Source organism: Rhea pennata, chromosome Z (assembly GCF_028389875.1).
Source record: "Rhea pennata isolate bPtePen1 chromosome Z, bPtePen1.pri, whole genome shotgun sequence".
In the NCBI taxonomy this organism is placed as follows: domain Eukaryota; kingdom Metazoa; phylum Chordata; class Aves; order Rheiformes; family Rheidae; genus Rhea; species Rhea pennata.
The window spans coordinates 38,213,330-38,230,617 of record NC_084702.1 but is presented as its reverse complement, the minus strand read 5'-3'; the positions used below and the strand labels follow the sequence as shown (position 1 = coordinate 38,230,617).

Sequence of the window (17,288 nt, the reverse complement as noted above, 5' to 3'; positions counted from 1 at the left end):
GGGCATGTGCCAGCAAGCCTTATGCTAGCCATTATTGTCCATGTAGCATTTTGTAGCCTGGCAGTGGTCCATTGGTCAAAGAAGTTTGAAAACTACGTCTTTGTTTTTAAATAAAAGATTTTTTTTTTTGAAAGAAGATATACAGAAGTACCAAGTATTTAAAAAGTGTAAAACAAACATGCGCCTCTGACTTATCTCTGTTCTTTCTCTTTCCTGTTTGTCTTTTTTAGATTTTTTTTTCTTCATTTGAAAACATGATTTTTAAATCATTATTTGCCCAGCTATATTTTTCCAGATAGAGAATCAAAATTTTTCTTTCTTTCTTTTTTTTTTTTTTTTTTTTTTTTTTTTTTTTTTTTTTGCTAGAGCTTTGTGCTTTGATATATTTTATCAGGTAAGACATCAATCCATGCTTTCCTTTTCCATGCATTGTTCAATGCGTACCTCTATGCTGATGTCCTGTGTGATGCATAGTTTTCTTGTTATGAGACTGATGCTGGATAAATAGCACCCCCCTCCAATCTACACTTTAGAAATCTTATATTTGAGCATCAGACAAGAAATGGACACTTTTTATGGTTACTGATTAGAAAATGAGAAAATGCTGTCGTTAATTTAAAATATACTTGCATGAAGGGAATTCCTTCAGCTTGCAAGAATTGTGTAGGAATGAACGGCACTCACCACACTGTCTCCAAAATGCAGCAGTACTGGTAATATTTACCCATACTATGAAAATGAGGTTTACATGCTGCAAAGTTTACCTTGAGACTTCTATCAATAAGTTAGTAAATATTCTGAATTTCACTTTATCCTACAGTATTTAATAGTTGAGACTTTCCCTTTTTGGACCAGTGTTTTCACATACTTAAACCTTCCTGCTTTTTGGATTCCCAGCTTTGGACAGGGAGGAACTTCATTGAGCAGGAATTTTGATGTTCAGATCAGTTTGGGTTTTGGTAATAGTAAGATCAGTTATTGTTATCTTCAGTTTTCATAAAAAACAGGTTATGCACGCACTTTATAGATTGGTAAGCTTAAAAATTAATAGCAAGACCATTTCTGTCTTTCAGACTTAGCAATGAAATGGAGAAATGGTTTAACAGGAATTTATCAAACTTAGTAACTCTTCAGCTGAAGTTTGCATTCAACACAATAATTTTTTTATTCACATTATGAAGTTGAAACTGTTTTCCTGTGTGATTTTATTCTTATAGTTTAATTTCTTAATTCTGTCAATGACTACTTGTATCTCCAAAACAACTGTATAATGATCCTGAAACAGATATTTTTAAAATAGATGAATCTTACAAGATAAGAGTTTCTGCTGAATGATGGCTTCAGAGAAATAGCTATTGCCTTTTCTAGTAGTGTTAAAATATGGATATTTGCCAAATATTTTGCTACTGTAGTGTTTCACGTGCATCCCACTTGTTCCCTGGCTTCTCAGCAGATGGACTAGTCTGAAGTTGAAAGTGATTCAAGTAACTCAAGTAACTATTAACGTCTCTTTTTACGTGAGGTGTGTTGTACAGAAGAACCTCTCTCCCTTATGTATTGTTCAGCAAGCTATCATTGTTCTAATTTCTCCAAATAACCAGATAAAAAGTACCAATCAAAAGAATGGGCTAAGACTGAAATATGTTGTATGTTTAAGCTGCAGAAGCAATGAAACCTGGTATCTTGCAGCTTTGTGTCTACTATTTCTTAGATTTTCACGCTAGTATCCTCAGGTCTTCCTCTATCTCTACAACTTTCTACTGTATCATCCTTGGAGTTGCTCTTTTTAAACATCAAGCAGGAACTGTAGCTGTAGCCAGTGAAGCAGAATGGTGAATCTGCTCCAACTTAATTTCTTTGGAGTATTTAACCTAAGATACTCCAGTGTGCTGTAGTTCAGAGATAAATGCAAACTTTACCTTTCTTCTTAGCGTAGTCAACAGAATAGATGCACCGGAGGAATAGACACACAGACATCAGCTGTCTGTGCAAACTTTGGTTTAGGAATCTGATCAGATGGGTCAGTGCTACTACAAAAGTAAGTGACGTTATTAAAGATAGTATTCTGTTTATTGGACCTCTTTTTGATAAACAAACATATAGTCTAGGGAATTATCTGAGAATTATGTTGGATTCTTTGCAGTTTCAGTATTAGCAACTAAAAACTACCATTAATTAAACAAACTTGATGGAAAATGTTGAACAGATACAGATTGTAAAGGAATACATGAATTATGAAAAGAAATTGAGAAACAGAGGAAGTAAAGCAAAAAAGAGTAGTGTGAATAATCTGTCTTGTATTTCATGTTGAATCCATAATTTGTGGAGAATCAGATTGTGTGGAAAAAACATTAGTATAAATGGCAGGATAACGCATGAAAAAAGAGATGTGGAAGGGTGGAAAGGGCCGTGCTCTTTTAGTCTTTGAAATTAGGTACAAAACTGTCTAAAGCATGTCAGTGCTATGCTCTGTTTTCCATTGACTTTCTTGTTGGAGAACACCATGCTTCAGGACCTCAGATTAAGTTAAACTTCAACTACAGAGTGGAGTCTTTAGTCCTGTTGATCAAATCTGTCCATCTACTATGCAGCTTTTAAGAGTTATTTTAGGGGAAAAAAGTGCTAAGTACACTAAAAATACAGAATTTGCAATGTAAGCATGTGAAATCACTAGTACTCGGAGAGGAATCCTAGTGCCATTTTAAGAGGTAATGGTGTCTGTGAAGCACTTTTATGCTCTTCCATCCTTACCATTAGGCTTTGCTAGATTCTTTACTCTTAGCCACCCTTTTCTCATAGCTTCTTTATTTTCAGAATCTTCTCTATACTTTCCAGTATCTGCTGATAGCAGTGAGTAGCAATGGGTATTTCAACTCTTAATCCAGTAAAGAAAATAAAGAAATCTCCATTTTAATTTGGATCTTATTTTTTAAAAAAGTGTACATAGCATCTGTCTGTTTCTCAGAGCTTTTAAAGTTGATTTGAAAAGGTGAGTCTCTACAAACCTTTGCTAAGCATAAATATTTGGTCAGTTTTTATTGATTAAGTACTAAATCGCTTTTGGTAAGATTTCTGTATGCTTAATGCTTAAACTCTCGTAGCACATATTCAGTGGATAGCTGTACCTCCATAGACTGTCCAGGTCTATTAAGAATGCAATATTATGGGAAGCAAAATACACTTTTGCATGATATAATCTGAGGATTAGTATAGGACACCGCTGATTCTGGTCTTGCTTAATAAGCCTGCCATAAGCCATGCCACCTTTCTGGATGTGAAAAATTGCCTTCAGTTGGTGTTGTCCAAAATACTCCCAAAATAAACAGCTGTATGAATACCTTGAGGTCAGTTCTACAAGTGCCAAAGGAAGGGGCAGCGTGCACTCCGCTAGGACTGACTGACATGCAACTGTTGCTGGTCCTCCCTTATCTGCCCCCCATTAGTCCTGGAGCGCAGCAGACTGATCCTCTACCAGCTGGAGTTGAGCAGCCTTGTTGTGGTTCAGAAATGAATCCCAATGTTTTGTTAATGACAAAACGCATTCTGAGTATTCTCTGCTATTTTGAGTAAGATGGTATGACAGGTGACCTGCAATAGCTCTTGTGGCGTGCTGACTTACTTGGCTGTAAGATACTGGAGGCCTGCCGTGAGAGATGGATGATATGTGAATGCCTGTGTAGTTCCTGTAAAATGAACAGAAGCATGCAAAGAGCAACTGACCGGCCAGAAAAATGCTTCAAGGATTCCTGAAAAGCATACTAAATCAAGTGCAGTTTGCTAGCCAGTTATTTTAAACATTCGGGTATTTTAAACATTCAACAGTTGAACAGTTGAATATATTCTATATTCAATATCCCGCTGCTATGTGTAAACAAAGGAGCACCTAAATAAGGGAAGGTAAAGAAAAATATGGAGGGAAACAGTGCAGCCAGTGCTGTTGGCCAACAGTTACTTGCTCTCCTACCATTCTGCTCTTGTAAATGTCTCTGCAATGCAAATGAGTGATAGCCCCAGACTGAGACGATGAGAACTGATGCAGAATAAGGAGAAATGATCCGGTGCACTGGTTTGTCCTTTCAGCTGAACTAGTGTTTGTGCTGCTGCTGCTTTTCTTGCAAGATGGAATGAAATGCTGTTCAAATTTTTTAATGTTAGATTTTGTTGCAAGATAGTTTGTATATCTATTTCAGAGCCGGTACTGACTAGATCTGTTATTGACTTACGCAGTAATGAGTCTGGCTCTTCTAGCTCTGTCAGAAAAACCCTTTTGTTGATATCCTGGGGCTCTGACAAACACACTTTGAATTTGATTTGCATTTAAAGCTGTTACTGACCGTGTAGCAGGCAATCGGAAGCGAGCGTTCTAGCTTCTTACGGTGGATGAGGCTAATACTTTGATCTGTGAATTGTGATAACTGAGGGGATGGCATATATTCCTTTCTCCTCTACAGAAAGAACTTGTGAGACAGAGCCTTAACAAAGGAGAACTGGTACACAAAACTTTGCTGCTTGCAGGGTAAGACAGGCTTTCTCTGGACAGCTTGCCTCTTAAGGTTGCTACAGGGGCAGAAGGGACTTCCCAAAATGCAGAAAATGTTCAACAGTATTACTCAGGATTATTTTTAGATAAAAGGAGGGAAATCTTTTGACCTTTTAAGAAGGAGTATAATTCGAATGTTTTTTAAAACATAATGCAACTCAGTTCAGTGAAAAAAAAATCCTCTGAACAGAGATGCAAGTTTGTCAGTCTAGTTTGACTGCCTTTTTTTTTTCCTTAAGCAACTGGTGCAGTTTACACAGAAAGATACCTATCCTTCTTGATGTGGTGGAAGAGGGAGTAGGAACATGATTGTCTTGTGTTTTTTCTTTAAGTATTCACTAAATCCTTCCTTAAAATCAATGCTTTTCATTGATTTCTGTTGCACTGTTGTTGCATCTGTGACTTTGTGTGTTGTACCATACCTACTTCTGCTAAAACTTTCTTTTCATGGCACCAGTTCAACTCTACAGGCTTAGATAGATGTTTACAATTACTATAATTAATGCAAAAGTTATACAAACTAGTGAGTGAAATAATTAGAGTATGCTCCTGAATATGCAAATAAAAAGATTGTTAATATCATGTGTGGAATGCTTTTTTTCCCCCTCATTTGGTTTTTAAAAGTTCAGTTTGAAGGAAAAACACTCCTGATTTGCTCATGTATATTTATCCTGATAATTTTTAGGTTAGTATGGTAGGTTTTTCTGTTACTGTCTTTGTATGAAATCAAAGGATAAGGGGACGTGAACTGCACATGTGGCTTCTAGCTGGAATTCTGGTGTAATTAAGAAATCCTAAATATAGAAATCTATTGCTTTGAGCTTGGTTGTGTTGGCTGCCTTGATCTCACCTCCCTGCAGCATTCCATGGAAATACTTTCAGCAGAGTGTTAGATGTGGGTTTCCGAACTCAAGATCAGATAATGAATTAAATGTAGGGGTAGAATCCGCTTCAGGTTGTTCTCATTTTGGAAGACTTGTGTATTTTTGTTCCACCTCCTGCCCCAGCACCACCAGTGTGGTGACCTATGCGCTGATTTGTGTAATCTGGCATCTTTGGGCTAGTTTATCACAGTTATTTCTTATCTGGAAGTTTACAACTACCGCTGTTTATCTAGGGCTTAGAAGTAAGTGCCTAGCCAGCTCAAGATCCTGGTTTGAACTTGAGAGGCTCAAGTGTTCTCTGAAGTACTGCATGGAGCCTGATTCTTTACAATGAGACACAGACTTTGAAGTAGTAAATCCATTAAATTTTGGTTGTTGGCTATGAGCAAGTAATTCTAAACTAGCCTTATTCCCTCCCAACTGTCTGAGATATTTTGAATCACTTCTCAAAGCCTTTAGCTGAAAATGATCTTTGCTAGCAGTCTGAGTACTCACTGCGGTTTCCACTTGGAGAAATTATGTTAGAAATGACAAAAGTTCTCCATGCTTAAGGAAACACTGTGCTATGTTGAAGAAATGTTCATATTTCCATGCTTTGGTTGAGAAGGTACCAAGAAAGCAGCACTGATGGACTGAGGAGGGAGAGTTGCTTTCTAATTCACAAGGAGTGTGTGTGTTACTTTGCCCTGAGCATGGTGACAGTGTGCCTAGGTAGCAAGCATGCTTTTTCTGTTCCCCTTGAGCACCCTGCCAAGAACCTGGCAGAGTGGGGGCCCGGGGGCCTGAGAAGCAGCGGGTGCTTCACATCTATCCCTGTTGCCTCTGCGTGTTTTGCGCAGCACTGGGAGGTCTGCAGCTGGCTGTATTTTAATCCGGAAAAAGTCGTCCCCCATGTTTCACAAGTTTTGATTCATTGTGTTAGATGCGTTATGGTATAATCCAGTCCACTTGGTTTGAACCTGTTTACTTGTAGCTGACAGTGGGAAAGGCATGATTAATGCTACTTATTGTACTGAAACTTGCAAAAGAAATATGGCACTCCTTAGCCTTTATTTTATTGGGGTTTGATCCTTATAGTAAGTTAGGGGTTACTCTTAGTCTTGTTTTATTGTAGCTCAGCGCTCTCTCTTCTCCATCTGTACATTTTCACCTTGTTCTTCTGCCCTGGAACTGTTCGTGGATCAGGAAACTGATCTGGCTGAAAACTAACCTCCTTTTTTTTCTTTTGGGGGGGGAGGGGGAATTCTATATTTGTATAAAACCATTTAAATATTTAAATGAATACTTTTATATCTTCTGTTTTTATAAATATATATATGCATATGTGTGTGTGTGTGTATATATATATATATATATATATATAAATATATATATAAATGTTTTTAATGCAAATAGCTGCAATAAATCTAAGACTGGTTACTTCCAGATATATTAACACAAGTAAGCTTGGCAATTTCTAACTTTTCCTAAGAATCTAAAAATCATTAGATCTTTCAGGCTGACATTCCAGATAAGAGAAATATTTGTAATGAAGTTCCAGAAACATTTTTTCACTTGGATTATTCACTCAAAGATTATGAACTATTGTTAGTTCTGGCTAATATCTGATCTGACTGCAGGTGTTTTGAATTTGAAAACTGTCTTTTGCCAAATAGCACCGAAAATTAACGTTTAGAATACTATGTTGCCATGGTAACTTCTTGGTTAGAAAAAGACTTCCAGATAACTAAAATGAAACCAGTGTTTTTGGTGTGCCCTAAAACTAGGAGAGGAAAGAGGCCTAGTGAGAACTAAGATGTTAGACTTAGTTCCACATTTTTCTTCTAGATGTTAGAGAGACACTGAATACTCACTTAAATATATTTCACTTCTTTCTTTCTTTTAGAGTTGGACTTCTTACTGTGTCATTTGCTTATGCATAACTTGAGTAACATACACAAATGTATATGGAGATACATTTGAATATCTGTGGAGATATTCAAAACCCACCTGGTGATCCTGTGAAATGCTTTTGAAGTGTTTTAATAACTTTTCCCTTTTTGTTGCAGCAGTGCTCCTTAAACTGGGAGTTCTTGAACAAATTTCCTATTGTATCAAAATTAAGGAGCTATTGCATGCCTTTAAGAACATCTAAATAATTTGCTGCTTTCACATTGCGCCATTCTGATGTCAGTGGAGCAGAATTTCATTTCACAATCTGCTAAGCTTCTCTTGGCATGAAGGTCTCCTGTAGGAGTGAGTATAGCTGCTACCCGCATCCTTTAACAGTTCTTTTGCTAGGCCCAGTGTGAGCAGGTACATGGTAATCTGTTGACAGAGGTATGATTAGGTATATTAAAATGGGCTCTCTTCTGAAGCAAAATTTACATGATGCATTCTTGATTTTTTTTTGTCATTTGTCATCCCACTCATATCAAGTGGGATGACATGAGTCATCTCTTACCTTCATGTCAGATAAGACATGTTAGCCTTGAAAGCAAAGGAAAAAAGCTCAAGTGAGATGCAAACTCAAAACTATCCTTTCCTTTCATGTATCAAGTGATATCAGGAGTCCTGGTTGCTACCAGGAGAGCATTTTCAGCTCACATAAGAATAATTTATCTGCTCTTGCTGAAACAGTTGCTGGGGGAGACGTAGAAGACATTAATATTCCAAAATAGATTAATACTATTCTGTGTAAAATTACAGAACATTATTCAGGAAAGATATCTACAAACTGTAAAAAATTGTAGAAAAAATTCTTGCAATTATGTCTTGACCTTGAAGACAACCCTTTTGGGGATGTCTTCGTTTTGGGAGCAGAGCAGAGGGACGTCTGTTCAATGTATATGTGTGTTAGTATAACATTATGGATATTTCAGTACTCTCCACTCTTAAATTGGTGAGCTATTTTTACTTGATGAGGTTAGATGCAGCATCCTTCGTTAGAAGAGCAGAATGATTTATCTATCCTAGTTACTTGTACAGGAACTAGGACTAGACTGAGCTGGCATAAAGCAGAAGCAGATGAAGGAACTCCAGTCCATTGCCCAGTGCTGGTTGTTTAATGGTTTAATTCTCTGTTTAAGTGCATTATTGGGTCAGGACCAAGATGTTCAGGACCTCGTGGGCTGAAGCCCAGGGAGAACAGTTGTATGTGCTTCAGACTGCTCAGAGGAAAAAGACATGACCGTCAGTTTATTGGCTTTTGTGCCTTTTGGAAGCAGGGACCAGCTGCATAAATAGACTCTTATTAAATTTTAGTTTGAGAATTTAAGACATGTTACATCTTGCAGATATTTCATGTATGATACTAGCTATTTTACATGGTAACATGAGAAAAATATTTTAGATTTCTTGTTGTAAACTTACAAAGATCATCTAATATTTCAGCGTCTTGAACAGAAGATATTAAACCAGTCCTGAGCGGAAAAATGTTACTGCTTATTTTTTTCTTAATCCATTGGATTATTAATTTTTGAAGAATGTTTTTTTTGAAGTGCAGTTGATGCTATAGTTCAGAGTAGACACGTACCTTTCTTGCTACATCTACAAATTTTTAGTCACACTTTCCTGTATTTTTTCTAATTGGCTGAATGCTAGCTTAGTTTGGAGACATGTTCCCTGTACAAACCTCAAAACAAGTTTCAAAAGTAGCCAAGTATAACATTTCATTCTAATGTAATGTTCCTTTGAGAAATTCACATGAACAGTCAAAAGGTATTTGCCTTCTTATTTTAAAGACAACAGCAGCAAAGTTCTATGTAATGTGTGCCTATGCCATTTTTTCATCCATATTGCTTGGTGTATAGTTGTTGCCATCACAGATACGAGGCCTCTTCCAAAGTGTTTAGTTTTTTGGACCCAACAACAGGTTTTATTCCTTTTCTGTTCTTGTTTTTCTGGTTCTTTCATCTACAAATTCCATAGACTTCTCTTCAAGAAACCTGAACACTTTCATAAAAAGTTTTTTGCAACAGTTTGAGTTGGATACTCTTAAAATAACTTTCTGTTCTATTACACTTCTATTATATACAAACAACATGTCCCATTAATTTAAAAGGAATACTATGTGATCAAAAACCCTTTCCAGCAAGTCCATCATTGATTCTGGCTTTTATTTTCTTTTTTTTTCTTTAATAGATAAAATCAAATAAAATTTGATTTTGGCTGAAATGTCAATGTTCAAACAAAACAATTTTCTTGCAAAAAATACTAGAAAGAAACTTGGAGATCAAAAGTATGATTAAACAATCCTGTGTCAGTGTCTTTCCAACACCACCATCCTTTTCCCCTGCTTGAATATTATGAAACTGCTGAATATTGGTGGAGATTTCATTGGGCTACCATGCAAGAGGAAAAATCATCCATTTCTTTTTCTTTCTAGATTTGTGTTAACCAGTAAAGATGGAATAAAATGCTACAAATTCTATTTTCCCAAAATAGAACTGAAATTATCAATAGTCTTTTGTCTATTTAATGAAGGAACAGATGGAGGAGTATGTTTCTAAATTTTGCAAATGCAGATGAAATCTTAAAATATTTTTCCACTCCATTGACAAAGATTTCTTCATTTGCTGTGTCTTATTTATCTGTTCTGTGGAGAAAGCAGCAGCGGTTGTTCATGTGTCCTGGGAAATGGCTTGTAAGCAGTTGGCCGGTGCCCATAATATTTTCGGGGGCACTTACTGCAGCTTGTAAGCCATTGGGACAATTGGAAGCCTCTCTTCGTGAGACACTTAAAACTATGATTTTCTTTTTTTCTACTTTGTGTTTGTTTGAGATATGTAATATTAGGAATATCTATTTTATTTATAGTATCAGCAGGAAGCATGGGTAGAATATAGATGATTTTGGTGTAATTTCTAAGGATAACATTTGAAACACGCTAATGTGTTTTTAGACTGGTATATGTTATTACCTGGGCTGCTTTTAGAAAGAAGGATTCCTTTTTACTAAGACTTCTTCAGATTTAATTTATATATAATCTATAAAAGTCTCATGCAAAATTAATTTGTCCTGATACTTGTGACCAGTTCTCACTATTCAGTAGTCGTTATTGCAATTGCTTCTGGGATAACTTTATTCTACAGAATAAAGCAATGCCTTCAAAAGAGGAATGTGTCCTATGGTCTTTATTGTAGAGAACACTTAAAGTGCTTCTTTCTGCTTAGAACCATGCAGTTCCTGAATTTCCAGCAATTCTTGAATGAGATACTGTTGGGACAGAAATCATTTGGTTTGGGAGCTGCCTGTAGCTGTAATTATTCTTTTGAGTTTACTACCACCTATAGGTAGATAAAAATCCTTGCCTCCAAGTCAGAGGGCAGGGTTAAATCTGAACTTGTCTTGTACTGCAACCATTTTAAGATTTGCTATGAAAACTCTTCCTTTTTTGTTGTTTTCTTAGGTATTTATAGCAGAAATATTACTAAATGTTATCAGTAAATATTTACTTATTTTAAAATAAGTTGCATATATACATAGAGAGAGAAGGCAGAATTACTGGATGCCTTCTTTGCTTCAGTCTTCACTGCTAAGGGCAGCCCTCAGGAATCCGGCAGCCTGGACGTGAGGGAGAAAGTCCAGAGAAGGGAAGACTTTCCTTTGGTTGAGGAGGAAAGGATTAGAGACCTTCTGGGCAGCCCAGACATCCACAAATCCACGGGCCCAGATGGGATGCACCAACGGGTACTGACTGGTGGATGTTGCCAGGCTGCTCTCCATCATCTTTGAAAAGTCATGGAGAACAGGACAGGTGCCTGAGGACTGGAACAAGGCCAATGTCACTCCAGTCTTCAAAAAGGGCAAGAAGGGGGACCCAGGCAACTATAGGCCAGTCAGCCTCACCTCCATCCCTGGAAAGGTGATGGAACCGCTCATTCTGGATGTCATCTCCAGGCATATGGAGGAAAAGAAGGTGATCAGGAGTAGCCAGCATGGATTCACCAAGGGGAAATCCTGCTTAACCAACCTGAGAGTCTTCTATGATGGCATGACTGGCTGGGTAGTTGAGGAGAGAGCAGTGGATGTTGTGTACCTTGACTTCAGCAAGGCTTTTGACACTGTCTCCCATAACATCCTCCTAGGCAGGCTCTGGAAGTGTGGGCTGGATGAGTGGACAGTGAGGTGGATTGAGAACTGGCTGAAAGGCAGAGCTCAGAGGGTCGTCATCAGTGGCGGGGAGTCCAGTTGGAGGCCTGTGGCTACTGGAGTTCTCCAGGGCTCAGTACTGGGTCCCATCCTGTTCAACTTCTTCATCAATGACCTGGATGAGGGGACAAAGTGCCAAGTTTGCTGATGATCCCAAGCTGGGGGGAGTGGCTGACACTCCAGAGGGCTGTGCTGCCATTCAGAGAGACCCGGACAGGCTGGAGAGCTGGGCGGAGAGGAACCTCATGAGGTTCAACAAGGGCAAGTGCAGAGTCCTGCACCCAGGGAGGAATAACCCTAGGCACCAGTACAAGCTGGGGGCTGACCTGGTGGAGAGCAGCTCTGCAGAGAAGGACCTGGGAGTGCTGGTGGATGACAAGTTGACTCTGAGCCAGCAATGTGCCTTTGTGGCCAAGAAAGCCAATGGTCTCCTGGGGTGCATTGGGAAGAGTGTTGCCAGCAGGTGGAGGGAGGTGATCCTGCTGCTTTCCTCAGCCCTGCTGAGGCCTCATCTGGAGTATGGTGCCCAGTTCTGGGCTCCCCAGTCCAAGAGAGACATGGAGCTGCTGGAGAGAGTCCAGCGTAGGGCCCTGTGAGGAACGGCTGTGAGAGCTGGGCCTGTTTAGCCTGAAGAAGACTGAGAGGACTGAGAGGGGATCTCATCAATGTGTACAAGTACCTGAAGGGAGAGTGTCAAGGGGACGGGGACAAACTCTTTTCAGTTGTCCTGTGTGACAGGACAAGAGGCAATGGGCAGGAATTGAAGCACAGGAAGTTCTGCCTGAACGTGAGGGGGAATTTCTTCCCTGTGAGAGTGGCAGAGCACTGGCGCAGGTTGCCCAGAGAGGTTGTGGAGTCTCCTTCTCTGGAGATCTTCAAGGCCCGCCTGGATGCAACCCTGTCTCACATGCTCTAGGTGACCCTGCTCGAGTAGGGGGGTTGGCCTAGATGATCTCCAGAGGTCCCTTCCAGCCTTACTGATTCTGTGATATATATATATATATATATATATATATATATTAACTCAAAAAGTTGCATATCTTGCTTTTTGACATAACAGTCCTAGAGCCGCACTGGTGGTCTAATGCTCGTTGTTTCAGGGATGCTGTAAATCCAGAGCAAAACTTTTTTCTTTTTCTGTTTTTGATTCTGCCCCAGAGAACAGACTGCTTTCTTGAGAACTTTATGAGTACTTCCAAGAACATGGTTGATGCATATTGTCCCGTGTGAAAGAAGTGACTGTGGATTACATAAACTGATGTGCATGGTCTGCCAAAGAGCAAATACCTTCCCTCATTCCTGCTGTCATGTGTCTACAGAGCTTTCATTGGCTGGTGGCTCTAGAGGCTGGGTTTTGGCTCACTTAGGCCACAGAAACATGCTGTGTCTGCATGAATATTTCTAAAAAAAATACATTACAAAATATTTGGGAGGAGAAGTTAAATATATTTTGTGTTTGGTTATGCATGAGTTATTGGAATTCAAATGTGTTTGTAGCTTGTAGCTTTTAATAGCAATTTTTTTAAAAAATACACTGAAACTCCTTGTGAAAAGGCATACCTGTTGCGCATTGTAAGTGCCAGACTATTTGGATGTGCGTCTCTTCTGAGATGTATTCGACTGGAAGATGCTTTGTGTTCATCCCTCCATTTAAAAAATGATGTAAAATAAGAAGCTATTTTTCCTTAAAAACAGATTAGAGAACAACTTGTAGTAATTTCACTCAGATGTCATATGGAATGAAGTGTTCATGTGCTCAAATAAAAGAAGGTACTGTTAAGAGTTTAGTTTAAGTCTTGGCCATTCCTAGCCCAAAACCTTTCCGTCCCTTTCTCCTTTTCTCTCTACGCAGGTGCCAGTAACTGCAGCCCCATACGGTTCCCCTTCCCTACCTAGAGCAGAGGCACCGCTAGGCGTGCTGCTTTCTTGAGCTTGGCCATACGAGGAGGCATGGCAGAGCTGAGGCCTTTATCGACAGGCACCTGCCTCTAGAGCTGCATTAGTGAGCAGTAGAAGGTGTTTGGACAGCATACGGTCATTTTGATGTTGTCTCTGAGAAATTAGAAGATATGATAGAAATCTGACATACAGTAGAGTCCTTCCTCGAGAAGGATGCAACAGGCTCTTTGGAGTCTTATCCACGCTAGATGAAATCAAGAAAATTTTAGCTTTTGTGAGGAGGATCTTTTCTGGTGAGGATTTTTTGTTGTTGCTGATGTTCTAACATTTCCTATTCTATAGGTTGAACTTCTAAATATGAAATTTTAACAGTGATAGTCAGCTATATCTGAATAAATACTTTTAATTTTTTCTAAATTGTAAGTAACCGGGGTCATAAGTGGATCGTGAGTCCTTGTCTCTCCAAACTGAGCTTTGTGGGGAAGCCAATGTCTAGCCCTAAGGTTGCCTCTGATGGAATTTCATGGCCAAAGCTTCTGGAGATTTTTCTGATTGTACCATTTGTTTACAGATCGTTAGAATTCTGCTTCTTTTATTGTGGAGAGAGAAAGAAACCAAAAATATCATTGTCAGGTTTCCCTTAATACTATGTATTTTGAAATGTATTTTGGAAGGAGCAGAGGACTGGAAGCTGACAGTGAAAATGAATGTAGCAAGTAGGAAACCACTTTTTGTTTTTGTTTTCAACAAAAACAAATTCTGATACATAAAACAATCTGAAAAACAAGTATTTATTTGTGTAAGTAAATGTTTAGTTTGGGGGTCTTCCCATACATATTAAATGTTTCATAATGAAAATGCTCAATGCAGTATGTAATATTTTTTAATGGAAAAGTACTGGTGCTGTTTTACTGGTACAAAAATAAAGTGAAGGCAAAAGCTGAGTCTCTTCAAATCTTTTGCTCAGTCTAGCTCTAAGAATAATATTAAGGTATGGCTAGTTAGGAATGTCTTCTGTTTAGACCTCAGACACATTTTTAGACTGTTGGTTGTTTTTCATCTGATGTTTATGGAAGCAGTTTGATTTTCAAATGAAATGTGGATTCGCTTGAACTGAGATTTGTGTTAGCAGGGGACTGCACTCCATTTTCAAGATGGTTTTTGTTGAGCTAATTTCCAAAATTTAAGTCAGTGTAACAAATGTATGTGGAAACTAATCAAGGAAAATAAGCTTCATAATGTTTTCCCTCTTTCTAACAGGTTGTGAAGATGAGAAAAGATGTGAAGAAGGCCAAGGTCCTGACTATTCGCAGGCTAACCAGACACATTGGGAAATTAAAGCTGAAAAAGTCAGTTTTAATATTGATATTCTTGTTTGTTTTTATAAATGAGACGGTATGTTAATTGTCTTCTAAAAATAATAAAGAAATGGGAGAGACTGACTGCTTTTCCAGTGAAGAACAAATTTGTATGTATGTATATTACATTGAAATCCAAAGTATGAAATAGGTGAAGAATTTTCAAAGCTCTAACCTGCCTCCTTATAAAATTGTTGTATTGTTGTAAATGTGATTAAAAACAACAGTTCTGCATAAACCTAAAATATGTTTGTTAAGAATAAAGAATTATTTTGGAATAGACTTGGTCTTCTCCCTGTGTTTTAGGTACTATGATACATAAATTCTGTCTTACTTTTATGGTATTTCAGATGCAATAAAATTGCTAACAAAAAAGGAGTTTTGTAAAGCAAAAGTGGGATAACATTTTTTTCCCCAAGTATTTAATGTCTTGGGAGTTAATCCCAGTCACTTACACAATCTTTTTATAGCACTTTAAAAATGTCCAAATTGATCTTTTATGTCATTATGCTGTTGAAAGTAAGTCATGCAAATTTTTCCTCAGTTTAGTAGTCTGCAAGGTTCTGTGGCAAAAAAACATTCTTTAGTTTGCATAGATACAATTTATGTTTTTCTTTTCTTTCCCAGTGTTTTTTAAATCAAGACTTTTATAGCCTGTTTTTAAAGCTATAACTGATGCAAGGTGATTTGTGGTGCTTTTCACTGGAGACAACAGAAAAATCTTGTTACTGTGTTCAAAGTGTAAAGGAGTATACTTACCTCCCACGATTTTAGTGAATTGTGAGAAATAAGAAGCAAGTCCAATTGTCTTCTGTATTTAAAAATTGCAGATCTAAAAATTTAACAGTATTTGAGATTAGTGTCTTGTGTGTATCATACAGGATTTTTAGGTTTTTAAATGAAATAACATCTGTCTTGCTTTTCTCAATCGTCACTATTTTTTCTCTGTTCAGAACAGGATAAGCATAAGATTATATTCAGCTCTTAAAATGTTACGTGTAACAACAAGGCAATCTGTTGATACTGTTGTGATTTTTTTTTTATTTATTTTTTCTATTTAGTACTACCGCATGGGAAGTTTAAATCAACAAAAAAAAACTTTTTAATAAAGGTAGACTTCCTTTACAGGGGTTCAGAAGACTTGATATTAAAGAACCAAAAAAGAGCAGAGAGGCTGATAGAAGAAATCCGTGCCATGAAGGTAATATCATATATAGATAACTAAATGATAAATGTAGTTTATTTTAGAAACAAAAAGTTTTGTCTGTTTTCTGGGACTGTATTTTTGAAATTTATGTGAACTCTTCCCAAGGTCATCTTGGCTGTAATAGAGCTGGAAAATTATGAATATTTGCATATTTACACATTCATTTGCTGCACCTGTCAAGGTGTTAGGATAATCTGTATCTTAAGCTTGCCAGACTAAACTTTCATTTGGTTGGAAATGCTTGATGCTTCAAATTTTTACTGTAACAGTGAAAGTGCAGAAATGAAGATGCTCGTGTTGCTCAGGAATGTGGGTGGCTTTTTAGGTGTCTGACAAAATAGTATCTTTATTGATAATTCTCTAAATTTGTGTGATGCTACTAGTATCCTACTTTTACCTTTAAAATTCTTTCGCTCTTGTGACTTAAGCTGCAAGAGACTGGTCATGCTTATTGAATTGGACTTTTTAAATGTTTAAATTTACTGTTAATTCACACAGTTTTCACATCTATATTATTACATACCAGCCAATGCTTCGGAGATGGTTTTTAACTTCATAACATTTTGTACTAATCAGCTCGGTTTTAACAGCTCCTTCTTAAAATTATGCATGTTGAAATGAAGTGCGAAGTCCAGTCTTAAGGTTTGAGCACAAGATTGCTGTATAAGCAGAGAAAATTGTTTGAGTGTTAAATGACTTGTTTTCTTCGTTGGAGACTTTAGCGGTTAAATCACCTTTAGCTATATTTTTTCTTTCATGATCATCGTACAGATCTTAGTCTTCAAGTAAGCTGGCAATTGGAAAGGCTTTATTGGCCAGTAAGAACTGCTTTTTAACAGATTTGTAAGGTGGTATGGCAGTGTCATGGGATTTGTTTGGTTGGTTTATTTGGGATTTGTTTGTTTGGGGGTGCTCTTTTTTTTCTTTTTTTTCCCCCTCTTTTGCTTTGTTGAGACACTTGTTTTGTAAGTATTATGCAAATGTACTTAAACAAAATAAGCTATTGGCAAAAGAAAAGGGGCAGTACTGTGTCATAACACAAAACAGTGATCAAGCTACATGATAGTCAAGTAGAGGCAGTCTGCCTTTTTGGCTGGCTATTGGTATTAAACTTTGTCCTTCAAATGTTCCTCTGTCATTCTGTTACCCCACTTAAAGTGCCTGTTGAAATATAAGGCTAAATGATGAGAACTCTAGAAATGTCATTGCAATTGTAAAAGTGTATGTTGAGTGACATAGTCTGTTGTGGCTATTAAAAAAAATAGCAC

General features: G+C 37.6%; 1 protein-coding gene across 1 annotated transcript in view; it reads left to right on the top strand.

Annotated features, from left to right (window-relative positions):
• Positions 1 to 17,288, top strand: part of SRFBP1 (serum response factor binding protein 1) — a 70,899-nt gene that overhangs the window by 12,674 nt on the left and 40,937 nt on the right. The window contains exons 2-3 of the mRNA XM_062599693.1: positions 14,716 to 14,804; positions 15,942 to 16,014. Coding sequence (XP_062455677.1) covers positions 14,716 to 14,804; positions 15,942 to 16,014 — 162 coding nt within the window. The remainder of the gene's footprint in view (positions 1 to 14,715; positions 14,805 to 15,941; positions 16,015 to 17,288) is intronic.